Source organism: Giraffa tippelskirchi, chromosome 1 (assembly GCF_054371585.1).
Source record: "Giraffa tippelskirchi isolate mGirTip1 chromosome 1, T2T-mGirTip1v1.2.pri, whole genome shotgun sequence".
In the NCBI taxonomy this organism is placed as follows: Eukaryota; Metazoa; Chordata; class Mammalia; order Artiodactyla; family Giraffidae; genus Giraffa; species Giraffa tippelskirchi.
The window spans coordinates 162377501-162404936 of NC_137275.1; the positions used below are offsets into that span (position 1 = coordinate 162377501).

The 27436-nt window shown below is 43.3% G+C and overlaps 1 protein-coding gene, 1 long non-coding RNA gene and 1 pseudogene across 6 annotated transcripts in view; 2 read left to right on the forward strand and 1 right to left on the reverse strand.

The window, feature by feature from the left end:
• Positions 1-27436, reverse strand: part of DMRT1 (doublesex and mab-3 related transcription factor 1) — a 97772-nt gene that overhangs the window by 1087 nt on the left and 69249 nt on the right. For all 4 annotated transcript variants that reach the window (XM_081504078.1, XM_081504071.1, XM_081504062.1 and 1 more), the window contains exon 5: positions 1-43. This exon is cut by the window's left edge and continues 1087 nt beyond it. In XM_081504078.1, coding sequence (XP_081360204.1) covers positions 1-43 — 43 coding nt within the window. The remainder of the gene's footprint in view (positions 44-27436) is intronic.
• LOC145511281 (uncharacterized) lies at positions 4587-10773 on the forward strand. Its single transcript, XR_014057740.1, has 2 exons — positions 4587-5117; positions 5414-10773. It is a non-coding gene; the product is annotated as an uncharacterized LOC145511281 (long non-coding RNA).
• On the forward strand, positions 21768-26423 carry LOC145511140 (protein CFDP2 pseudogene; annotated as a pseudogene). Its single transcript, XR_014057542.1, has 2 exons — positions 21768-24120; positions 24158-26423. The product of XR_014057542.1 is annotated as a protein CFDP2 pseudogene (transcript).

The window sequence follows — 27436 nt, forward strand, 5'->3', positions numbered from 1 at the left end:
AGGGAAACCAAGCCGGAATCTTGACTGCTGGGTGGCGAGAATACTGGGAAGTGGGGAGAGAGAGAGAGAAAGAGGGAGAAGAGCGCATTAGAAGTGGCTAGTCTCTACAACCAGTATGCAGTTAGGTTCCAACAAAGAGAAAGGTGCTCTGCAATTTCTGAGTTGGAAGTGTTTATACAGACACTCATTAAAATCTCTAGCGCTTCTTTAGAATAAAAAAGACTACTTCTGCACAGTATTATCTATGCAACTGTAGAGGTTAAGTTAGGCAGCAGAGATTAAATTTTATGTTCGGTAAAAACAAAAAACAGCTGCTCAACCCTCTTTAGGGACACTGTTTCCACCCTACACAGAGCCCCTTCCCTTTATGTAAAGGATGCTAATAGAACTGGAGCCTTGTCAAATGATCTACCTGACAAATCTCCCAAAGCAAGACCCTGCCCACGTATTCCACCATTTGACAGGTAACCCTAGCTTCTCAATATATAGCAAGTGAAAGAGCTTATGAGAACTTTCCTATTATTTCTCTTGGATGGGGGGAAATAAGCACTCAGGGGAGGGTCAGCATACATAACTTTTAAAAAGTAAAAAACAGTAAATAGGAAGGAAACTTTTTAAAAAACCGTAAGTAAAAAGAAATTGAATTATACAACACTAAAACAGTAGTCAGGCAAAGATTTTAACAGCAAACCTATAAAGATAAAGCCCCACAAGGAAACCGACATTAAATATGAAGGATGCAAAACTAATAATGTGTTGAACAATTTTTGCAACCTTACAAGTCACAGTAGATACAAAATTTAAGCAAAAGGGTCTCTGACCTTCTTAACCTTATCTGAGCTTAGATCCACCCCCAGAACTCCCTTCCTGCCTAGTGTGAATGTAATTAAGGGGAAGCTGCAGTGGTAATTTCTCTCCTCATTAACTTCCTGATTGGTTTCAGCCTCAGGATTCTGCCGGGCAGTAGTTTGTCACCAATTCCAAATGGCCAATCGTTAATACTAATGTTTGTGTAACTAACTGCCAGCATCTGCCACGGCTTCTTGTACAACAATAATGGTGAAAGGGTACATTAGTGCTCCTGTGTTAATTCAGCTTGTGTTCATCAATAGGGAAATCTATGATGTAATTAGCAAAATGCATTGGGAGCTGAGTGCTGAAGTCATTTGTAGAGAACTAAATCATAGTAGAAGCTGTACTGGGTCCTGATGTGTTTGCCATCAATACTTATTATGTTTGGAATTTAATAAGGTATATTACCATGCTGAAAAGAGACCTTTTTACAAGAGAACACTATTTATGCTTGTTATGGGTTTGGAGAAGGTTTGCTGCAGCTAGTGGAACCACACAAAAATAAAAGAACAGAGCTGGGATTTAAGAAGCAGATCTTTAACCACTCCACTGGACCAAATTATTTCAGAAAGTCCCATTCTTCTAATGTGACATATGGACAGACAGACAGATGGATAGTTTGGAATAGCTATGTCAATATCCAGTTACAAAAGGAATGATCTGAAAACTTAGTGAGTTAATAAATTTGAAAAACAAAGTAGGTAACTTCCTGCAAGCAATTTACTTTTGATAATGAGAGTATTTGTTTAGATTTAGTACGTTAAATAAAAAGCATGGGTACTAATCTGTAAGGATTTTTTTTTAATTGATTGTTAAGGAGTACTTTACAGATGTCCACAAAAGTGTCTACATGCATATATAAATATATAATAGCAACCAAAAGAACTCGGAACTTAGGAAACCTGAAGCTTTCTTTTCTTTTCTTGTTTTGCTATTCATAAAGGCTTCTTACTAAATTTGAACTGTTATATGGATTTAAATCTCCATGCAAATCCAAAATAATCTCTGAATTGTGTTACATGCCCAAGGATGCTGTATCTATAGACAGCAGACTTTGCTCTGACATCCTGTCACTACATCCAGCCCTGGAGAGCCAGCTAAGGGCCGAGCAGAGTCTGTGAGTTAACCTGCCCACCCCCATCCTCACGTCAAGCCAGTAACAGAAGGTCCTCTGTATATGAGAGATGGGGAAGGGAATGAATGTTTTCTGACTACTTCTTGTGTGTCACCTACTTCAAAGAGTATGTAAATTTAACCTTCAAAACATGCACTGAGAGAATTAATCTGCCATTTTACAAAGGGGACCCTGTGAAAGCTGCCATGGGCAGTGCAATACTGGTCAGCCCCACCTTCTGGCTTGTTCTCACCCATGCACTAGCCCACCCTTAGGTGCCCTAGTTAGTCAGTGGCCACTGAAACTTCCTAATGTCTGTGTGAACTTGTGGAGGGAAAATAACTGACCCTTGTCAACTTAATTCAGAGGCTATAAAGGAACAGGTGAGCGTTCTCCAGACAAGTTCTGAGCCCTGAGATTGCCTTCCCCTACAGGTAACAACAGCTCACCTAGGGATGCCTCCTACACCCTGACTCCCCCATTCAGCCGACTTGGGACTGGAAAAGGAAAGGGCAGGAATTCTGCAAAAGAAAGGGATTTGGGGATAGCCCCCTTTTGCTCTCACTTGCCTTGTGGATATTTTCTTGGAAAGTATTCCTCTGACCTGGGGCTGTGAACATGTGCAGAATGTGTCACCTGTACAGGCCAGAGAGGCTCCAAGCCTACTTAATGCATGACTGTGCTCCAGAGAATATGCAAATAAATGAACTCAACCTGTTTTGGGAAATGTCTATATTTTTAAAGCTTTTCTCCTCTCAAACTTTAAATCCATGTTCATTTTACTTTTGTTGAAATGCTTAGCACTGTCTTTCAATGTTGAAGTTAAGGGCAGTTATCTGTTTAACTCATTTTGTATAGCACCTCATAAAAGTAGTTCCAAGTGCATCAAAGATTTATTAAGTATTTACCTTAGTGACTAATGTCCAAAATTTATTTTACTATCACCCTTAAGTATAGTCCCTCAGGTACCCTCTTCATTTAAATGCTGCTTCATTAAACTTCATTGGGGCAAAGAACAATTAATCATTTTATACCAATTAAAAATTAAAAAGCCAAAATTATTTTTTGTGTGTTGATTATAATGAGCCCTAAAGGAGGCTAATTTCAATTTAAAAGCTTCCTCTATATTATTTGGTAAAAATGCTAATGGCTAGCGTCCATGTGACCGTGGGGAAAGATATGCGGTTGGTAGCACTAGAAATTGGTTCAATCTTTCTGGACAGCAATCTAGTGACATGTAATAAGAACCGTAAAACTGTTCATACCCTCTGACCTGGTAATTCCACTCTGGGGAATAAACCCAAAGAAAGAAAGAATAATTTGCCAGAAATGCTCAACACACTATTTGCATGAGTGAAGATGGGAGTGCTTTGCTCTGGTGGTGGAGGTGGGGGTGGGGATGGGAGCAGGAAGCTCTCACAAGTAATAGACAAATCAGGATTACGCTACTCTGTAATCATCAGTGGGCTCCCAGCATTTACAGAAATGGAAGAAACAACTTCTGGAGACCCAAGTAGAGACTGAAAAGTAAGAAAACGGGCAAAGTGCCCATCTGATCTTTTTTTCAGGTTACAATGAAAGGTGGGTAAACCTCCAAGGCTGACCCTGATTTGAACTAGCAAGCCCAGTATCTGTTTTCTCTCAAGTAGCCTATTTGTCTACAGAAGCTAAACAGTCTTTATTACCTCAAAACAAACCTTACACATAATCACTAGCATCAATGCTGAGGGGAAAAAAACAGATGATTTCTGTGATGTCATCTAATCACAGATATTCTTGTTGGAACATATTATAGACTATCCCCCCAAACCCACCTCTCTACAACAAAACCCAGTCTAACTGCTAAATCTTTTGACATTGCAAAGACCCTTGACTTTTAACTTGAATGATCTGTTGGGAGTCAGTGGACTGGAATGAATAATTCTCTTCCAGTGAGGTGAAAAACAGGATATTCATGCTTGAGAAAAAAAAATTGTTCTTTCTCTATATGCTAAATACTAGTAAGCTCCCAGTAAGGAACCATTTTAAAAATAAAAATGCAAGTGGCATTCTTCAACTGTTAGCAACTCTTCACCTAGATGCTGACAGAAAAAAAAACAAAAGTGCTGGCCTCTTTGGTTTCCTCAAGTTTGCAGGCCTAAGAGTCTGATGAAAAGCTGATGAAAATCTCTTCAACAACAAATTCTTCCACTTCATGATAACCATGGTGTTTGGAAATAAAATCATGTCCAATCAATACCACTTAGCAGACATTTCATGTTTCACAAGAGGACTCTATTCCAGAGTAGAACTGCTGCCCTTCTCACTAACATTTAAAATAATTAGGATTATCTCAGCTGTCCTAAGCTTGGCAGGTTCAGCTTGTACTTTCAAACAGCATTAATTCTTGGCACTCAGAACAAGGGATAAAAGGTAAAGATATGAATAGAGATCTTTATTCCACCTGATCTATCAAGGATTAGCTCATTCTTTTCCAGTCCATGCCTGCACGCTAGTGAAGAGGAAGGCTAAGCTGTAACTGATGTAATTAGAAACCACAAGCTGAGAATAAAATAGCCCTTTATTAATCTCCATTTACTATAAGCTTACTAAAAAAATCATAATCGTAGAAAAAATTAAATGTGTTTTTTTTTTTTCCAACTGTGTGTAATCAAAGAATAGTGAGTGGCTATAGAGAGGGTGTTTTTAGGATGACCCTTTCCCTGAAAACATCATCTTAATTGTCAGTTCTAAAATCTAGCACCAGTGTTGAGAGGGGCCAGCTGGTCACTGTGCACACTGCAGAGAAGTCAAACATCATAAAGGAAGCTCTGGTGGATGAACGAGGTGCATGACCACTGCTTCTCCTGGGTCCTGCTACCACTGCCTTGGCAAGCTCTTGAGAAAGCCATCTTTACAAATAAGGGAACTGATAACAGAAAGCACATATTTAACCATTATCAACACAGCCCCCTTACTAGCTAGAGTTCAACTGAAATGCTCTGATTCCGCCTATAAGTGAAAGTCGCTCAGTCATGGCCGACTTCTTGCGACCCCATGGACTAGACAGTCCATGGAATTCTCCAGGCCAGAATACTGGAGTGGGTAGCCTTTCCCTTCTCCAGGGAATCTTCCCAACCCAGGGATCGAACTCAGGTCTCCCGCATCTCTGGTCCAGGGGGATTTGGCAAGGAGGGCAGCAGTGGGGGCAGAGGGGGAAGGCCTGGACCAGAGATGGTTCTGCCTGGGTCCCAGGTGAGCTGGATGGCTGAAGCATATCCCTTCTCTTTTCCCTTTTTGTATGCTACCTTACAGACAAAAAAAGGGGGAAAAAAGGGAAAAGAGAAGGGATATGGTTCAGCCATCCAGCTCACCTGGGACCCAGGCAAAACGATCTCTGGTCCAGGCCTTCCCCCTCTGCCCCCACTGCTGCCCTCCTTGCCAAATCCCCCTGGACCAGTGTAGCAGCTGCCAGGACCCCACATTCCTTGTTTATTTCATAGAGAGGTCACCAAACCTACTCGAGTCTCAAAGCAAGCCCGTAAACAAGTGACATGTCTGTGCCAGTGGCCCTGCCCTGAGAGGGACTCACCCTCTAAGTACCTCCTCAATCCTCACCTCCCCAGAAACCTCTTGCCCATGGCTGTGCTGACGCTCCTGGCTGCTCCCTCACCCCCAAAGTGGCACCGTGAATCGTGGAGACTCTTCTCTCACTGACATTTCTTCCTGTGAGAGGTTAACTCATTATGGCTGGTGCAGTGGACGTGTCTCATCCAGGGAGGCAGTAACTGGGTGACACAAACAGTCCAAAGAGTCAAAGATGCTCTAATTCACTGTGTTTTAACCAGAACACACTCAGTTTCAAAACCTAAACATAGTGTGGCTTCTTCTTCCCCTTCATGACAACATTCTGAGGTAAATCCTCACATAGGCTAATTCTGCTCTGTTTTCCTCATCACTGAAATAAAGCCAACTTTGATGAAATCCCCTAAATTACTTGGACGATGAACTTAAACATCAGTTTCCCCATCTCTAAGATAAGGCTAATGACAGGTCACTGTGATAATGACTGAGTACACAGTAGTTGCCTTACTTCCTTCGTCTGCAGTCTCAGTCTCTTCACACTAGATGACTCTTGCTTTTGAAGGAGCCACAGTCCAATAAGGATTTAGTACAAGGTCTACTCCCTCCAGGCCACACTTAATGTCTCTTGAGAGAGCCAGGAACCACTGATACACAGTTACTTCATTTGGGGCATACATGAAAACCAGAGTCAAATCCAGGACGCACACAACCTGGTCCTCCTTTGTCCAACAGGCCCCTCATGACATAAGTTCTGCCTTTTTCATTTTTTGAGCAGGGGTGAGAAGACAGCTGGTGTCAAATTAAAATCAAGCAGCAGAATGCCTGTCGACATGCTTTATAAACCATTCCAAAACAGTGTTGTTATTCAATGATCAAGTGAACCATTCCTTCAGACAGCAGGAAGAGTCTTCTTTGAAGCAGGAAGAGTCTTCTTTCTGAGCTTACATTTGTCCTAAAAGATGAAAACCCTGGGAAGTACTAGGTATAGGCATCAGTGCCCCAGAAGAAGTAGAGTTTTCACTGCCCCTCGTTGACAACTGCTGGGAAGCGGGAGCCCTGACCGGACGAGCCTTGCTGGGGACCAGAGGCTTACCCTCAGTCACAAGGCAATAAGCAGGGCCGGGGGACGTGTGAGGGCTTGGGAGAAGGACCATCTCTTACTAACTGAAAACCTGGGCCAAGTGCCTTACCCTCTCCGTGCCTCTGTCTCATCTGTAAAATGGGGACAACAGAGCACTTAGGATGGTTCTACACCAAACAACGCTGGGGCTCCATGAGGCCCACGTCACCACTGTACACAGCTGTAGCATTTAGTCATCCAGCCATGTGACCCACAGACAGCAGCACTTCAGCACTGGCTGCAGTCCAAATTAAGCCCTATTCCTGGTATCACTGCTCCACCCTTATCCTCCCTGACCTATCTACACCCACCCGCCCTGGCTCAGGCTTCCTTGAGAGCTTGTCAGTTCTGGTCCAGCTTCTCCTCTCTGAGGAAGCAGACTATTTCCCTGGCACAGATGTGCACTGAAAAGGGCAGGAGGGCTGAGGGGGTCCTGCTCCCGGGCCCAGTCCTATTCATTCCAGAGGATCTGTTAGGCTGGGCTCAGCCTAGCTCCCAATAGTGGCCTCCTGAGAACCAGCTGGAAAGACCACGAGCTCTGCCATCAGACATAGCACCTCAGTAAACACTGCTGAGCCTCAATTTTTCATTGTAAAAGGAAGGTAACAATGTATCTCAGAAAGTTGCTTTGAGGATCCAAGAGATGATAAATGACAAAATCATTTCTAAATCTGAAGGCTCCTCGCCCTGGCATGAATCTGTGCACTTCCCTAAAGAAGGAGTGTGATTCAGTCTCCATCCTCTGCCTAAGACAGGACCAGGAAATTAGTAAGATTTCTATCAAGTACCATTTGGGGAAAAAAAAAAAAAAGAAATAGTGTTAACACAACTTAAACCTCCCTAAATGTTTTCAGACAAGTTGCAGTTTCAATGTTCAGAGAAGGATGACTTTTACTTTATTAAGTAAAATGAAGTACTTATTTCATTCATCCTTCTTTACACACCAGAAGGCTGAAAGTGAGGTGAATTCCAACTGAAACCTGAGCCTGTTATTTTGTGTTTTCCGGGTACTTCAGGTACACATTTCCTGAGGCTGGGCCAACAGGGAAGGAGACTTAACTGAACCAAGAGCAGGGGCAGGAGCCAGGGGAACCACCTCAAGGGAAGAAAAAGTCTACGAGGCAAAACACTGAAGCCTGCTAAACTGAAATTCAGCCAAGAACAAGTACGGTGCACTACTTAGCATAATGCAACGCACCCAGCAGGTGTTCAACAATGGATAAGTGAGTGAGAAAGACCATGGAATCTGGTCTTCACAAGCCATGCTGCCACCATAAAAGAGTGCTAACCGACACACTGGCAGAGAGTACCTCAAGTCTAAAAACACTTTTGAAGATTTTACAGGACAAAGGCTTTAATTCTGTCTGTATTTGCTGGCAAGACTCTGGGCACTGAGGCAGAGAAAAGCCGCACCAAACACCCTGAGGCATGATCTCAGCCAAGAGCCTGGCTCTAGGTGAGCCAGGACCTGATTCTTGGGGACTCAGAAATGCCTAGTCTACAGAAGACAGGGGCCATGACTGGGTGTTCATTCGAGCAACTGCATTTGAAAACACAGTTTATATATGTGTGTGATCTTCTCAGGAACCAAGGCAGACCAGGCTAAAAGAGCCTCCACAAGTCATCTCTGGAGATTTCCCATTTGATTCCAGGAAAGCTGCTTACTCTGATACAAAAGGCATCAAACCCACAAAGCAGGCTGCGGCATTTGCCAGCCTAGAAAAGAGGTCAGTTCTGTCCAGATATTTTTCAACAAGAGACATTTTTAAAGTAGCCCTGCTGAGAGCTTCCTTCACACTGACAAGAAAGAATCTCAGGTGCTTCAACCTTAAAAGGTAATAGATGATGGAAAACTCAACCTTCATGGAACTCCTGGTTAAGACTAAGAAACAGGACAAAGTTTTGGAGTCAACACCACTGTCAGGAGAGCCAGGCATGAGGAGACGGAATGCAGCTGCCTTTTCACCTGGGGCCCAAGATGAGATGGGTTTCCAGCTAATGCACCAGTCTGGGGTCAGCCTTTCCCCATGCGATCACATGGTCTTCGATAAAGCATATTGTTACAAAACATGCAAGTTTTGGCTGTATGGCTTTTAGGAACCCTTTCATTTTAAAATATCTGGATTCTTTGGAATTAAATGAATAGAGGAGAAAGTTCATGAGCTGTTTCTCAAGTAGAACTCTGCAGCTTATAATTTCAAAATAAATACTCTTGTCCAACTGATAGGCTAGTAGCAGGGTAGAAGACTATGTCCAGTAAATACCTTCTTAAAAACAAAACAACAAATGCAAAACTTCATCAGCATTGGCTATTAATACTATGCCAACTTTTCCTTCCTCTAACTAGCATTATAGGAAATTTAAGATGAGTAATTATTAATACTTTTCTCTGATACAGAAGGAGGAAGCAAACATAAGGATGCATTTAAACAAAACACACACCAGATGAAATCAATCAGGATAGAAAATTCCAGGCATTTCCAGACAGGAGGACACATGCCTACTCAGTCACACAGGTTATTTTACCTCCTAAATAAAACACAGCCACCATGCATGGATAAGGTAGTTCAGATTACAGGCTGAAAAAAACACTCTTTCAGAAAGGTTGGTGCTAAGGGTGAAGAGAAATAAGAAAATATTAATAGTACAAGCTATGCTTCTCCTCAAGAGTATTGACACACTTTGCGTAAGACCGCAGTTGCTTAAAAAAAAAGTTCATATATGTACTTCTTGAAACACTTTTCTGTTTGTTTAAAATGCCGGTCAATTAGATCCCAAGAAAGGACTTCACCCCCTCAAGAGGTTTGATCTGTGAATGATATAAGGCATTCAGGGAATGTGACTGCACCCTCCCTTCTCCAGTGCTTTATGACATTTTTGTTTCAAGAGAGAACTCACATTTTGACAAGTATTTTACTTTGCTTTCAAAGAAAAGATTTTCCTTTTCCCCCTAACCACATCCTTTCTGAAGCCAAACTTGACTATAGCCTTTTTTTCAGGGACTTCTCAGACTAATCCATGATCTCTGTGGGAGCAGAAGCTTCACTTATGGCCTGCTGGCCCTGGTCAACCAAGCTCAACTCTGAGCCAAATGAAGGAAATAAAGGCCGGCAGGTATTGATCAAAGTGTAAGGCAACTTTTATTTAATTCTCCCTCCCACTGGTCAAAAAACTGGTCTTCTTTCAGGATTTTGTTTTCTGTTTTAAGTATTTTTATTGTGGTAAAATACACAAACCATAAAACTTACCATTTTAACAACTTTTAAGTGTACAGTTCAGTGGTATTACCTGTATTCACACTGTTGTACAACCAGCATCACCTTGCCACCTCCAGAACTCTGTCATCTTTCCAAACTGAAACTCTGTAACCATTACACAAGAGCTCGGCAATGCCTCTGCCCAGTCCCTGGTAACCACCTGATACTTTCCAGCTCTCTAAATCTGACTATTCTAGATGCCTTATCTAAGTGCAATCATACAGTGTTTGCCTTTTTGTTCCTGGCTTATTAAACTGAGCATAATGTCTCCAAGGTTCATCCATGTTGTAGCATGGGGCAGTATTTCTCTCCTTCTACAGGCTGAATAATATTCCAGCCCATGTACATAATGGGATGAACAACCCATACTTTGTTTACTTGAACATTTCTCAGTGGATATTGGCCTGTGTCTGCCTTTTGGCTCTTGTGGATAATGCTAGTATGAACACTGAGTGTGTGCTCAGTCATGTTTGACTCTTTGAAATCCTATAGACTGTAGCCCACCAGGCTCCTGTCCATGGGATTTTCCTGGCAAGAATACTGGAATGGGTTACCAGGGAATCTTCCTGGATGGAACCCGTGTCTCCTGCACTGGCAGGTGGATTCTTTATCATTGTGCCACCTGAGAAACCGATGTTCAAATATCCGCTCAAGTCCCTCTTTTCACTTTGTTTGTATATATACCCAGAACTGCAATTGTTGGATCACATGTTAATTCTATTTTTAAGTTTTTGAGGAAACACCAGACAGCTATCCACAGCAGGGGCACCATGCAGCAATGTATACAAGGGTTCCAATTCTCCACATCTTCAACAACATGGTATTTCCTTTCCTTCTAAAATAAAAGTCATCTGAATGGGTGTAAAGTGTGGGGTTTTATTTTTTTATCCTTTTATATTAATCTTTTACTCCATTTCTTCCTCTCTTCCCCAACCCTGACCTACCACTCAGTCTGTTTTATTATCACTGCCCACTACTCACTGGGTTATGCCTGGCAAACTGGTGGCTGCTTCATCCCCAGAAACACTTTCTCAAGGTCCCCCATAGCCTGCTGGTCCCCAAAGCCAATGGCTTGTTTTCCTCTTTGCCCAGGAGCGCTGACACCTGACACGCCCTCTCCCTGCCATCCCCCTCAGCTGTCCTCCAGGCTTTCTCCCCTCCTGAGCATCCTCCTCTCCAAGCCCAACCCTGCATACAGACTCTCCAAACTACTCCACTTGGTCCTCTTATCCACACAAGTTTTAAATATCACCTCCTTGCAAATGACTTCACAATCCATATCTCTTGCCCATATTTCTCACTCAGGACTACTTCTGTATTTAAAGTATTGTCTGAACATCTCTGCCTGGATTAGCTTCCTGCCATGTAAACTCATCTGTTTAGAACTGAATCCACCATCTTGTCCTCTCTTGGGTCCTGAACTGGCACACATCACTTGCAGCTAAGGTTCTATCTCAGAACCACCCCCGTCCATCTAAGCCACTGCTCGTTCCCACTGTCTTGAACTGCATGGAGCCCTCCTGCCATCTCCCTCCCTTCCAGTCGCCCTCACCGGCGAGCATCTGTTTGCCCTTTCCACTCCTCTCTACTTCATTTTAATCTATCTGGGATGGCCAGTTAGTTATTCTTCCAAAAGCATGTCTCTCACCAGATGTTTTTTCCTGAATAAACACACTGGGAAGCTTCTGAACAACTCCAAACTCATTGGCCTGGCATTTGGGGAGCAACCTGATTTCTCACTTCTCCCTGCAGGTAAGCCATGTTTCAGACTCGGCCCTGCTCTCAATCCTTACAGACCTCAGTTCCCCACTGCAGACACTGACCTCATGTGGGTCCCACCACCTCCCCAGTCTCCACAGGTCAAAAGCCAATCTTCCCCTATCTCTCTGCACAGAAACAACTCCTTCCCCTAACACCCAGCATGTTTTGCCAGAATGTCACTTGTGTCCATCACTTTCACCTTTCTATCATTTTCCACCACTGACCTAACTCCCCCAAAGAAAAGGGAAGGATCTACATCATATTTGTGGTTGAGGCCCTTTGATAGTCACTAGGTAAAAAGCCTCACCCCAGGTCACTACTTAACAGTGTTGAGGAATGAAAGTCTCACTGGCCAAAGTCAGCTAATCTGTTTCCTAGACCCCAACCATCATCGCCAGCATGACAGATGAGTCTGCATGGAAAGAACTGTGGGGAGGCAGCTACAGAGACAAGAGAGAAGTGACAGGTGCCAGCCCACATCAAGGAAGAAGTGAGGAAAACTCAAAAGCAGGTGGGGAACCAGGAGAGCCGGGAATAACAAAAATACACCTCTGTGACAATGAACCTGAACCCTCAAGAAAGATTCAGCATCCTGAAGGTGAGAAAGAAGAGAATTTATTTTGTAAAAGTCCCTGTCATCAAAGGTTGAGAGGCAGAGAACTTTGGCAATCACAGGAGAAGTTATCAGTTGTTTGGAAAGTTCATTTATGCAAAAGAGATCCTTTCCCAGTGATGATGAGTTAATGTGACATTGTGAATCTATTCTTAAACCCTGTCCCTGGACAGATGTAACTTCACTCTGGACACTAAGGACAGAAGCTGGAAGACTGAAAGGTATAGATTTTGCATAGATTGCTTTCATCATTGTTGAGTGATTGATGACTGACTGAAGATGTGAGAACACAATAAAAAAAACTTGATTCAACAAACCGATACAGAACTCTGGCCCCAACAATGAGCCGATCCACATTCTTCCCAAGCATACCTGAAACATTAATACAAAATGACCATGTACTGATCTACAAAGCCAAGTCTCCACAAATTTCAAAGATGTATATCTTTCAAACCTTCAAAGTCTTGAAGATTTAAGCCTGCAGTCTATCAGAGTAACTACTAAGAAAAAAAAAACCTTTCAGCTTTAAAAAATGATAAAGAAGAAGATAAATTTCACTGACTCTGACTAACCAACAGGCCAGCATTTGGCCACAAAATAATTGATTTCACCCTTAATGCTACTGTTGAAGTATTTAAGTGCCTGGGCACTCACTCCAACCCACACACTCCTCCTCGATCACACATTCCAGTAGATCAGGTATTTTCACACTTGGTTCATCTTCAATGGAGACTATAATTAAATCTTTAATTTGAAAACAAGAGCGGAAGTCCAGCACTCACTGCATTATTGGCTTCCCTCAAAGCTCAGAGCAAAAAGCAATCAAATAACAAACGGCGACCTCAGCTCCTTCAAGCTCAAGGTTCCAGCTTCAAGGTGCAAGCTTCAAGGTACCAGCTCATCACAAAACTGACCAATTTACATGTGGAAATACCTTCCACAGTTATCGGCAAGCTTCCTGCGGATCAGAAACATTATTTAAATTACACAAACTGTCAAGTTTATGCGCTGCCTAGCCTTTTGATTACACCATAATTTTTAAAGCATAAATTTCAGAATATGCTTTATTTCATATTCAAGATGTAGGAAGAGACCTCTCAGGGAGCTGAGTACTCAGGAACACAGTGGCTACCGCTGGTCCTCTTTATGTCTTCATCTACCTCCAGAACTAGCTAACACTCTTCTTAAGCATTAAAGAAGGCAGTGTGGTGCTAACCCATTATTTAATTCATGGACTATTTACTGAGCATCTGCTCTGTGCTACTGCTAAGTCGCTTCAGTCGTGACCGACTCTGTGCGACCCCATAGACGGCAGCCCGTCAGGCTCCCCCGTCCCTGGGATTCTCCAGGCAAGAACACTGGAGTGGGTTGCCATTTCCTTCTCCAATGCATGAAAGTGAAAAGTGAAGTTGCTCAGTCATGTCCGACTCTTCGCGACCCCATGGACTGCAGCCTACCAGGCTCCTCCATTCATGGGATTTTCCAGCCATAAATAAAACAAGTCTCTGTTCTCATAAGAAAAAAACTAGGACACCTGTAATCAGAGACACTTGGGACCAGGTTCTGCTGGGTCACTTACTAGTGATGTGCCTATGGGCAATAATTTAACACTCTGAGCCTCAGTTCTGGACATTCATTAACATTAAAGGCTGTAGTAATTAAAACTAAAATATATTCAATCGACTATTCCTTTCTTTGCTTGTTGTCCCTTTTCATAATAAGGGAGCAGTTAATCAGTAAGTGCTTCATAGGTACAGCAGGGACCATCTGAAGCAAAATCAGGAAGAAGGTAAATTTTCTCTCAATTATGTTTTTGCCTGATCCTTTGTGCCTCCCTTATCTCTGAGCACTTTTTTTCTGTTCTTAGGTATCTGGTGCTCCCTGACCCTCTCCCCTGGTCTCCCCTTGGCCGATTGACACGCAAGACCTCTTCCAGCCCCCTCCAGACACAGTTCTATTCTCTGTTTACTCCTTGCGGCTCTTGATGAAAGGCAAATGGCTGAACTAATTCACCCAAGAGGTGAACTCAGATTTCAGGCCCCAAGCTCCTGTTGGTATTCTCATTTCAAGGAGGTGGCTTCTGGACACTGCAGAGATGTCTGTCACCTTTTGGGGCACAGCAAATTTCTTAAGTGTTGCCTATACCGCTCAGCATACAAAACGTACTACTATTATGTGGGAGAATCCCACAATGTTACTTTTCCCATGTCAGGCTTCCACAATTTACAGAAAAGACGTATTCTTGCTGAGTAAGGTTCTGGACCCACACTGGTCTGGGTCCCTACCCTATAATGAACTCACAGACTTTCAAAGCATCTACCCATAAGAGAATCTCAAGCTAATAATCAGCTTCCCCTTCACTTGGTCTCCAGGAACTTAATTAGAATGGAGTCCTGTGGCTAACCAGAAAATAACTGGTATTTAAAGAACTGACATTACAAGACGATTATTTTAGGCTAACAGTAAGTCTCAGGTTTTCTAGTGCTTCAATGAGGCTCCAGAATTGTTCATGTTGGAGGAGAGGATAAAATGAACTTTTAATTATTTTCATTAGGAAATAATGCTAGTTGTAACATTGACCCAGATAAACATGAAAGAAAAGAAAAATATACAAATATTAGTATTAGCTAATGAATGAGTTTGGTAGTTAAGGGAGAAATTTTTTATAATGCTAAACCAAGGTCATCCATTTATTTAAAAAGTCCTTAGAACTGTCTGTGAAAAAGCAAAAACTATCAGCTGCCACAGGCTCTAATTTGCTTAATAAACACAGATTGCTTTATAGTAATAAAAAGTGATATGAAAGGACAAAAAGCAAAGATAAAAGGAAATCAAAGAACACAGAGGCCACTGCTGGGAGCATGGCTCTCTGCTCTTTCACTGCAGGAGTGAACTGCTTTCTCTAATGAGCGCAGGCTGGCGGACGCTGGGGCGATGAAACAGGACTCCTGAGGAAGGCTGGACTACCAGCCCCAGGCAGGAGCTGCTAAGTGCTGACTTAGGTGAGATGAGGTTCAGCCCACATTATTTATTAGCATAATTATTAATAATCATCGCCATCATTCATTGAGCCCCTATCACGTTGCAGGCACTGTGCTTTACTTACCATCTTCACAAAAACCCTCTGGGGAGGTGGGTATTAACATCCTCATTTGACAGATTATAAACACTGAGGCTCAGAAAGGGTGATTAACATCCAAGGTCACACAAGTGCTGAGAGTCAGGGCCAGATTCTGTACTCAGGACTTGAACCTGGGTCTGTCTGCCATGAGGCCACAGTCTGACAGGTTTGCTGGTTTGATTTTTTACACAGCCCACTCTGCTGACATGACCCAGAGAGCCATGAGCCCTCCTCTTCACATTCACAAACTTGGTGTCCGAGCTTCCCTCCAGAAAGCCAAGATTTTGCTGAGAAAGACAGCTTTGAAGCCCAAGCATCACCTGAGTTGCATGTTTGCCTTTTGCAAATGAATCCAGGAAAGCAGCTACCTGGTGGATCCTAGTGTCCACATCTTTTAAATCTACATTCCATCAAAAGAGGCTTCAGGGGTCCAGCATGTGACTCGGTTAAGTCAATGATTGGAGACAGGTATCCATCTGCTGCCTATCAGATTCCAGGTGTTTCAGACAGTATAGTGGGTGTCACTGGGCAGAACCCTATATTCTCTTCAGAAGCGACTCCCTGTTGAAGAACCTTCTGAGCCCCCAAACAGCAGAGCACATAGGAGCGGTGGTCTCTCCTGGGTGAGCAGGGAGGCTGCCAGGAGCTGTGGAGGAGATGCTGACCCCTACCCACAATCCTCAGCCCCTGGTAGGCGAGTCGGAAATGGAACCATAGGATCTGGGAATGTGAGGGCAACCAGACATCGAGGTGGCAAAAAAGAGTGATATCAAAAAAGTTCAGTCGTGTCCGACTTTTTGTCTGATTTTTTCCAGTTACATCGGCCTGAGGAGAAGAGAGGAGAGGGGTACAGGAGCCCCTGCCTAATGTAGAAGTGATGCTTTCCTTCATCTGATTTAAGATAATGATGATGTGTTCTGCAAAGCCCACATCTGGTAGAGGAAGTGGGGGGTGGGCATCAAAGCAGACCCATCCCACAGGCCTCACCAAGCACAAATGGACACAAGACAAGAGGGCGGACTTCCCGGCTGATCCGTGCAGGTGAGCTTTCAGAGGGGTAAGTAATTACCCAATTCCACCTCCTGTGACTTTCCACGAAAGCAGGATGGAGACAATAAAAAATGAACCAGTCAACCCAGCAAGCTCCCATACCTCCCGGTCAGCAGTATCAAGGGCTCCTGATACATCTAACAGAAATGCCGTGGGGCCTGACCAGGGCCACCAGCAGGAAAACCTATCCATCAGCAAGGCTAACACAGAACAGTTCAGACTCAAATCTAAAACCAGAGCCTTAGGGGACAGTTTGCAGTAAGTACCATAACACACTCTTGGATTCTACAGAATTTGCCTCTAAGACCACACCATCCCTTAGGCAAGTCGCACATGGGGCCTCAGTTTCCACATCTATAAAGTGAGGGGGTTGAGCTCAACAGCTTCAATATGCTCTCTCAGAGCTAAAATTCTTTTGTTTCACAACTCCTGAAATCTTCTTTTCTTTTAAGCTCTAAAGGTTTAAGTGCCTACTTAAAGTCAAAATTAATCAAGTACAAACCAGAACTAACTCAGCATCAAGTGATTACACCTGAAAGAAGACGTGAAGCCCTTTCTCCCCTAGTAGAGACATTAACGTTTTCTCTGTCAATGACACACTAAGCTCGTCCCAGTCCGTGGGATTCAGGCATTAAATAGGAGGCTCAAATTCTCGATCTTCCTGCTGCTGTAGAAGAGCGCTTCAGGTGGCACATGATGACCTCTGCCTCACAGTCAATGGCTGACTGTGTTGGGAGACTTGGTGGAAATCAGATCATTTATCTAACTTTTCACAACAAATTTCCTAACACTATAATTTCGTTGGTATCTCGACTGGCTCGGTCTATGAATCCAGCCCTTGGAAGAGTGTCAATCACTGCTTTTTTGTGTAAATCTCAATAGTTGCCAGTATGACCTCACAGATCTGGATGCGTGCCCATTACATGGTGAGGCCACATTTTCAATTCTTCCTACAATGAAGACTGCACAGCACATTTTTAGCTCCAGCGGAAATATAACTGTCTCCCAGGCTATGTCAACAAGAAAGCAGGTGGAATTGCTTTCTCCTTTCTGTGTTGTGGCCTGTATTCTATCAGACTAGATCCTCTGGTAAGGAGAACACAGCTACAAGAGATGAAAATGCCTAGTCTGTCTGTCTATATAGGAGCTGTTTCCCAAGTTATTTTTCAGTACTCTCTTTTAAATCTCTGACTTGAGTACTTTTTGGATGAACACAGTACAAAACATAGCTGTATAGCAGGTTTAATCTTGATGGAAGTATAAACAGCTGATGGCAAACTAGTATGAAAGAAAAAAATTAACTGTAGTGTAGTTATACTGTTCATATAAACCAATTTAAACTATTTTGATTTTTGAAAATCCTACTTTGCAAAAGATCTAATTCACTGATAAAATGTGCTGTAGATGTCATTGTTATTCCTCATTGGTTAAACAGAGAGGGTCTTTATCAGAGGTCAGGATGGTTCCTTAGGTTAAGTTAGTCATTTTTGGGTGTGTACTTTAGGCAAACAGTTTACTAAATTATCCTGTTCATGAGTAGTCATGCACCTTCCAAAGTAAACAACTGACAACCAGAAAAAAATATACTATAATGTCTATGTCTGAAACATAAAATAACAATATTTTATGATACATAGCTTGTTATTATAAGTGTGTGATATTACAATAGAGGCACAAATATACTATTTGGGATAAAGCCAAATTTAAAGCACTTCAATCACCAACATGCTTGAGTCAGGCTTGGCTCCCTGAATACAAAAGAGGTGGTTACGTGTCAAAGAATGACTTAAAAATCAGGGGACAAGAGTCTGTCCTTAAAATATGCCTGCCACCCAAGGACCAAAATATCTGAAATTCTACCATTAAAGATGCATTTCTTCAGAATAAACCCTGATGTCCTTTTAAAATTCAAATACTCCAGAGGACTAAGACATAAAATCAATAATATTTTACCATGTTATTTATCAAATTATTTTTTCTCAAAAAAGAGATGGATAAGAGTGGAGTAGGTTACCAGAAGTAAGAAAAAGTCCCACGTAAGTATGCGTACTTACCGTGAGGATGCTGAAGGAGCAATGACAGACGTCCAACATGACATCATTCGGTTTCTCTCCTGGAATTGGTCCTGCCCGGAGCACTTTCAACTGTAACCTTTCTAAGAATTTCAGCAGGCTCAAACTCGACTGTGCATCCTTGCTAAGCAGCTTCAATTGTGTCCAACTCTTTGCAACCCTATGGACTATAGTCAGCCAGGCTCCTCTGTCCATGGGATTCTCCAGGCAAGAATACTGGAGTGGGTTGCCATGCCCTCCAAGGGATGGAGAAGCTCCTTACAGCTCCTACGTTGGCAGGCAGGTTCTTTACCACTAGCACCACCTGGGACGACCCCTTTATACCTCATGAAGCAGCTTAATACACGGGGGCGGGAGGAAGTCTGAGTGTGAATCCTGTGTATTTATTACACTATTTAGGGGAGTGACTTCTCTTAAGCCAGCCAGCTCTATTACCACAAATATCCACTTTTTCTGTGGGTCATTAAACAAACATGTAGAAATAAAGATTTTCAAAAATCTCTTTAAGAACAGGTTAAGTTACGTCAATCAAAATCTACACATGAACTAATAAACTCATATGATGGTGATATGAAGGGTCCAATAACACAAACCAACCTTTAGAAAATCTAACCATGAAGACAAGAAAATAAGCATATAAAGAGAAAAGTATTACTACGAGAAAGTGGGTATAACCATTAACAGAAGATGAGCAGAGGCGAGGTCAGGACTCAGATGTCATGTAGTTCTTAGAGGAATGGGGTATCCCTGGGACCCTGGAGGTAGCCCTCGAATGCCATGGCTTTCACCCAATGAAGGGCAGTGTGGGTTAGAAGGGCCACCTGGAGTTGACAACCCTGCTACCCTAGCACCTCGCAGATCAGTGACTGTCTTCAACTCTAGAGTAACCTGAGATGGCTGCATGACATTCTGAATGCCCTTAATGCCACCGAATTCTACACTTTAAAATGTTTAAAGTGGCAAGTTTTGTTATTTATGTTTAGCACAAAGGAAAAGTATAATAAAAATAAAAGATTATTAGTGAGTCACTGAGACAGACATTATTTATGTGCCTGGCAAGCCCCATGGGAAAGGTAAGTCAAAGAAGACAACGGCCCAACCAAAAAAAAAAAGAAAATCCTGAGATAGTTCTTCGAACCAGTGCTAAATGTGAAACAGATTTCATAATAATAGTTTTCATAACCATGATCAAACTCAGTAACATCTGCATCCCAAGCACAGACTCTCAGACCTCTGGTCACTTTAAGTTGCAGAAGCAATGAATACAGCCATGTCCACCATTTTCTCTCAGCTATCAGAACATATAAGTACCATGTAGCACACTTCCTTCATAAAGAAGCAGAGCCAAGGACTTCTCTGGTGGTCCAGTGGTTGAGAATCCACCTGCCAATGCAGGGGACATAGGTTCGATCCCTGGTTCAGGAACTAAGATCCCAAATGCTGCAGAGCAACCATGCCCATGCGCCACAAACAACTGAAGCCCTGGCGCCTAAAGCCCGTGCTCCATAATGAGAGAAGGTAGACCCTGCTCTCCGAAACCACAGAAAACCCATGTGCAGCTACAAAGACTCAGTGGAGTCATAAGGAAAGAAGAAAGGAAGGAATGAAGAAAAGAAGAAAGAAGCAGAGCCAAGGAATTCAAAGAGACAAATACACATTCCCAAATTTAGTTTCTTTGCTTAGAAACTTCTTGGGCAAGAAACCACACTCTCTTTTCAGAGCTCACTGCCTTTCTGGCACATTTTAAGTAGTGGTTGGAGGCAAGGTTAACACCCAGAGTTGGTCTTGAAAATGACTTTGGAATAGTTTCACTTACTGCATGGGGAGACTTTCTTAACTAACTATATACAGTATCTCCTCTCTGGTTTAACAGCAGCAAAATGTAATCCACAGGATTAAAAAATAAGCAAATCATTTGCCTTCATTTCCTGGAGACAATATTTGGTTTGATAAGTAAACAAAAAGTCATTTATACTCAAAAGACCACTTGGATGGATATAAGCAGTTCTGATTTACTCCAGTGGGTCTGGAGGGGATGCAATTTATTACACTCCACTTAGCGCTGTAACAACTGCTTTTCAAAAATCGACAGTGATTCATGAAAATGAACATACGGACTCTCTTTGCAGCATAAACCCCAACAGCCTCAGGCAAGTGCTGATAGAAATGTAGTACAAGGCATGGCAGACCGATATTCGGAAGCGAGCAATTATGTCTGTATTTAACCCAATCTATTGCTCATCAGAAAAGCACTCAGCACGGGAGTCAGATCCAGACAAACTGACAAGGCACACAGCCACTTAACTGTCCCCTCCAGCAATTACACTCTCTCAACCCAGGAGTGTGTCAAATTAAAACAACTACACATTGACTTTTTGCTTCTGTAAACATTAAGGGGTGATTGACAACTCTGGGCTGCAGCCAGCCAGTCTGGCATTCTCATTCGATGTCTTTGCTTATTTATCTGCTCACAGCTCCAGAAGTGTTGCCTTAGGAATATTCCTACAGGACACAAAAGGATTCCATGGCTCTGCCACTGGGGCTCACTCAAAAAGGTTCTGCCATCTCTCAGCGACAAGCAGCTTCAGAGGACCCCTTAAAACGGAGTATTTTAAAAAATAACATTTGCTGTCCCTTTCTATTAGAAAAACTTTACTACCAAGCAGAAAAATGGAAAATCAGCCAGTTTTATGTGCACTTCTGCTCTCACAGCTTTACCCAGTAGGATCTTGATTGTGGAAGAATTCCCTTCCCTTGTTATCCTATTCTTTATTTCAGCACTTTCAGGAGTGGGGGAAAAAAAAGATACAGTGGAAATAGGAGGGAGAGATAAGTAAACAAAAGTAAAAAATAACCCTAGGAAATCTACTTACCACAGAGATCCACCCCCTGCCAATGCAAGAGATATAAGAGATGCAGTTTCGATTTCTCGGTCAGGAAGATCCCCTAAAGGAGGGCACAGTAACCCACTCCAGTATTCTTGCCTGGAGAATCTCATGGACAAGAGGAGCTTGGCAGATGGACACGACACGACTGAAGCAACTTTGCACACACTCATGCACAGAGATCCAGGTGGATCATCAACTGCCAACTGTAGGCCTGTGCTGTGCATTCAATATTCAATAACTACTCTTCTCTGATGATCACAGAAAAAAAGTCACAGGCAAGTGTCAAACTTTGACTCTTTCACCATTTTCCCCTTCTGCCTTGTTCAATGAGGAAAGGGCAGGCTTTTCAATAAATGGGGTTGGGATATCCATACGAAAAAGAATGAAGCTGGACCCTTATCTCACACCATATAGAAAAATTAACTCAAAGCAGGTCAAAACCCAACTCTTATAAGAAAACATCGGGGGAAAGCTTCTTGACACTGGAGTTGACAATGACTTACTGGTCATGACACTAAAAACACAGGCGACAGAAGGAAAAGTATGCAAATTGGACTTCATCACAGTTACAAATCTGTGCATCAGAGCACACGACAAACAGAGTAAAAAGGCACCCCAGGGAATGGGAAACAGTATCTGAAAATGTTATATCTGAGAAGGGATCAATGCCACTTTACCCTCCTGGTTTTAACGTAAGCAATCGTTGGCAAGGACCAAGACTCACATGCTGCCTCATGACCATGAGACAAGTTTTCCACCCTGGGCAAGTACTATCATTCCTGGACTAAGACCAACCAGGTTCTAGTTTACTTCCTTCCATGTTATTTAAAACAAAACAAAACAAAAAAAGCATGCACCACAATTAGACCCAAAGATCAACTAACACTTTATCAGAGTTCAGTCAAAGTCAATTAGTTCTCCTCAACCTGACAGGCCATTTGAATAAGCGCTGCTGTACCCACAAAAAACTTTAAAAGTGTGTCTGATGAACTTGTGGTAGTTGTGTCACTCTTTTATCTCAGGTTTAAAGGCTATGTCACCCCACCTCATCACTCTAAACGTCCTAACAAAACAGCTTTCATCTAACTGTCTGAGACAGTGCTGCCCAATAGAACTTGGGATGGAAACCGCTCTATTTCTGCCCTATCCAGCACAGTAGTCACCAGCCCCAGGTGGCTACTGAGCACCTGAAATGTGGCCAGTGTGACAGAGGAACTAGACTTTTAATTAATTTAAAGATAAATAGGCCTATGTGCCCAGGAGCTCCTGCACTAGCTGTGGCGGGTCTAGGGCAGCGGGCTGAAGACAAGGGTTGCAATTCTGTGGGACAATGTGAGATTGAAAGTGAACCAGAGACACTGAATCAGAGAGAAGACCACCCAGCTTCACGGTCGGCTGCCACCTATGCTGTGTATAAGTAAGTCCTCTTCCCTAAAACAGGGTCACTGATATTTGCTCTTCCAACCTGTGTTACCACAGAATGATATTTGGACTTGGTCCCTGTTGTCAGCACAGAGCCCAGAAAGTGAAAGTGAAAGCGAAAGTCGCTCAGCCGTGTCCAACTCTTTGTGACCCCATGGACTATATAGACCATGGAATTCTCCAGGCCAGAATACTGGAGTGGGTATAGCCTTTCCCTTCTCCAGGGGACCTTCCCAACCCCGGGATCAAACCGAGGTCTCCCCCACTGCAGGTGGATTCTTAACCAGCTGAGCCACAAGGGGAGCCCAGGAATACTGGAATGGTAGTCGACCACTTCTCCAGCAGATCTTCCTGACCCAGGAATTGAACCGGGGTCTCCTGCACTGCAGGTGGATTCTTTACCAACCGAGCTATCAGGGAAGCCCGCAGAGCTCTGAAAACCCATGGAATTCTGGAGTAAGAAGGGTGACAGGAGCCTCTGTGTTCTAATGAGGTGACTCTTGGTGGGCTAGATGGTTTTAGGATGGGAACTACTCACAGATGCAGGGTGGGGGCTGAGCACCAGGAAGACTCAGCCCTGATGAGAAGCTTGGAATGTCCAGTCCTATCCCCCAACCTCCAGGGAGAGAGAGGGGCTGGAGATTGAGTTAATCACCGATGGCCAATGATATAACCACTCATATGTAGTAATGAACCCTTCCTAAAAACCCCTCAGTGATTGGGCTTCTCAGAGCTTCCTGGCTGGTGAGCACATCGGGGTGCTGGGAGGGCTTAGAAGCTCCCCACCCTCTCCTCATATCTCACCATCCCTTCCATTGGCCATTCCTGAGTTATACCCTTTATAATAAATTCATAATAGTAACAGTAAGTAAAGTGCCCTGCAGAGTTCTGTGAGTCATTCTAGTGAATTATCAAACCCAAGGAGAGGTCGTGGGAACCCCCAGATTTGTAATGGCCCAGACAGAAATGTTTATAGCCTGAGCACCCCATTATGGCTGGCGTCTGAACTGGGGGCAGTCTTGTGAGACTGAGCCCTTAACCCATGGGGTCTTGGCTAACTCCAGATACTTCGATTAAAACTGGACTGAATGGTAGGCCACCCAGTTTGTGTTAGAACTGGTGTCAAGGAAAAAAGGCCTCTTATTACCTAAGAAGATTGTTGTTGAAAGTAATCAAGATGATGTACGTCAAAGTGTTTCATCAAGTAAGAGATTATTTTCTCTATTTGGTTGATCGGTAAGCGACATTAACTAACTCATGAAATTAAAAGACGCTTATTCCTTGGAGTGCCGGGAGCCGGGGGCGGCAGCCGACAGGGGCTAGGCCGGGCCGGGGGCCGGGGGCAGCAGCCGACAGGGGCTAGGCCGGGCCGGGGGCCGGGGGCGGCGGCGAAAGGAGTTACCCAAGGCCCAAGGAGCAGGTGCTGCATGGGCACAGGAGAGCTGAGAGGAGTTACTCCACATTCAAGGTAAGGAGGGGCCGTCGTGAGTAGATACCCCTTGTCCAAGGTAAGGAGCAACGGCTGCACTTTGCTGGAGCAGCCGTGAAGAAATACCCCATGTCCAAGGTAAGAGAAACCCAAGTAAGACGGTAAGTGTTGCGAGAGGGCATCAGAGGGGAGACACACTGAAACTAAAATTACAGAAAACTAGCTAATCTGATCACACGGACCACAGCCTTGTCTATCTCAATGAAACTAAGCCATGCCGTGTGGGGCCACCCAAGACGGACGGGTCATGGTGGAGAGGTCTGACAGAATGTGGTCCACTGGAGAAGGGCATGGCAAACCACTTCAGTATTCTTGCCTTGAGAACTCCATGAACAGTATGAAAAGGCAAAAAGATAGGACACTGAAAGATGAACTCCCCAGGTCAGTACATGCCCAATATGCTAATGGAGATCAGTGGAAAAATAACTCCAGAAAGCATGATGGGATGGAGCCAAAGCAAAAACGATACCCAGCTGTGGAGATGACTGGTGATAGACGCAAAGTCCGATGCTGTAAAGAGCAATATTGCACAGGAACCTGGAATGTTAGGTCCATGAATCAAGGCAAATTGGAAGTGGTCAAACAGGAGATGGCAAGAGTGAACGTCGACATTCTAGGAATCAGCGAACTAAGATGGACTGGAATGGGTGAATTTAACTCAGATGACCATTATATCTACTACTGTGGGCAAGAATCCCTTAGAAGAAATGGAGCAGCCATCATGGTCAACAAAAGAGTCCGAAATGCAGTACTTGGATGCAATCTCAAAAACGATAGAATGATCTCTGTTCGTTTCCAAGGCAAACCATTCAATATCACGGGAATCCAAGTCTACGCCCCGACCAGTAACGCCAAAGAAGCTGAAGTTGAACGGTTCTATGAAGATCTACAAGACCTTCTAGAACTAACACCCCAAAAAGATGTTCTTTTCATTATAGGGGACTGGAATGCAAAAGTAGGAAGTCAAGAAACACCTGGCGTAACAGGCAAATTTGGCCTTGGAGTACAGAATGAAGCAGGGCAAAGGCTAATAGAGTTTTGCCAAGAGAATGCACTAGTCATAGCAAACACCCTATTCCAACAACACAACAGAAGACTCTACACATGGACATCACCAGATGGTCAACACCGAAATCAGATTGATTATGTTCTTTGCAGTCAAAGATGGAGAAGCTCTATACAGCCAGCAAAAACAAGACCGGGAGCAGACTGTGCTTCAGATCATGAACTGCTTATGGCCAAATTCAGGCTTAAATTGAAGAAAGCAGGGAAAACGACTAGTCCATTCAGGTATGACCTAGATCAAATCCCTTATGAGTATACAGTGGAAGTGACAAATAGATTTAAGGGACTAGATCTGATAGACAGAGTGCCTGATGAACTATGGACAGAGGTTCGTGACATTGTACAGGAGACAGGGATAAAGAAAATCTCCATGGAAAAGAAATGCAAAAAAGCAAAATGGCTGTCTGAGGAGGCCTTACAGATAGCTGGGAAGAGAAGAGAAGCGAAAAGCAAAGGAGAAAAGGAAAGATATTCCTATCTGAATGCAGAGTTCCAAAGAAGAGCAAGGAGATATAAGAAAGCCTTCCTCAGCGATCAATGCAAAGAAATAGAGGAAAACAACAGATTGGGAAAGACTAGAGATCTCTTCAAGAAAATTAGAGATACCAAAGGAACATTTCATGCAAAGATAGGCTCAATAAAGGACAGAAATGGTATGGACCTAACACAAGCAGAAGACATTAAGAAGAGGTGGCAAAAATACACAGAAAAACTGTACAAAAAAGATCTTCGCGGCCCAGATAGTCACGATGGTGTGATCACTCACCTAGAGCCAGGCATACTAGAATGTGAAGTCAAGTGGACCTTATAAAGTATCCCTACGAACAAAGCTAGTGGAGGTGATGGAATTCCAGTTGAGCTTTTTCAAATCCTCAAAGGTGATGCTGTGAAAGCGCTGCACTCGATATGCCAGCAAATTTGGAAAACTAAGCAGTGGCCACAGGACTGGAAAAGGTCAGTTTTGGTTCCAATCCCAAAGAAAGGCAATGCCAAAGAATGCTCAAACTACCACACAATTGCACTCATCTCACATGCTAGTAAAGTAATGCTCAAAATTCTCCAAGCCAGGCTTCAGCAATACGTGAACCGTGAACTTCCAGATGTTCAAGCTGGTTTTAGAAAAGGCAGAGGAACCAGAGATCAAATTGCCAATATCCGCTGGATCATCGAAAAAGCAAGAGAGTTCCAGAAAAACATCTATTTCTGCTTTATTGACTATGCCAAAGCCTTTGACTGTGTGAATCACAATAAATTGTGGAAAATTCTGAAAGAGATGGGAATACCAGACCATCTGACCTGTCTCTTGAGAAACCTGTATGCAGGTCAGGAAGCAACAGTTAGAACTGGACATGGAACAACAGACTGGTTCCAAAAAGGAAAAGAAGTACGTCAAGGCTGTATATTGTCACCCTGCTTATTTAACTTATATGCAGAGTACATCATGAGAAACGCTGGGCTGGAAGAAACACAAGCTGGAATCAAGATTGCCGGGTGAAATATCAATAACCTCAGATATGCAGATGACACCACCCTTATGGCAGAAAGTGAAGAAGAACTAAAGAGCCTCTTGATGCAAGTGAAAGAGGAGAGTGAAAAAGTTGGCTTAAAGCTCAACGTTCAGAAAACTAAGATCATGGCATCTGGTCCCATCACTTCATGGGAAATAGATGGGGAAACAGTGGAAACAGTGTCAGACTTTATGTTTTTGGGCTCCAAAATCACTGCTGATGGTGATTGCAGCCATGAAATTAAAAGACGCTTACTCCTTGGAAGGAAGGTTATGGACAACCTAGATAGCATACTTAAAAGCAGAGACATTACTTTGCCAACAAAAGTCCGTCTAGTCAAGGCTATGGTTTTTCCAGTGGTCATGCATGGATGTGAGATTTGGATGGTGAAGAAAGTTGAGCACCGCAGAATTGATGCTTTTGAACTGTGGTGCTGGAGAAGACTCTTGAGAGTCTCTTGGACTGCAAGGAGATCCAATCAATCCATCCTAAAAGAGATCAATCCTGGGTGTTCATTGGAAGGACTGATGTTGAAGCTGA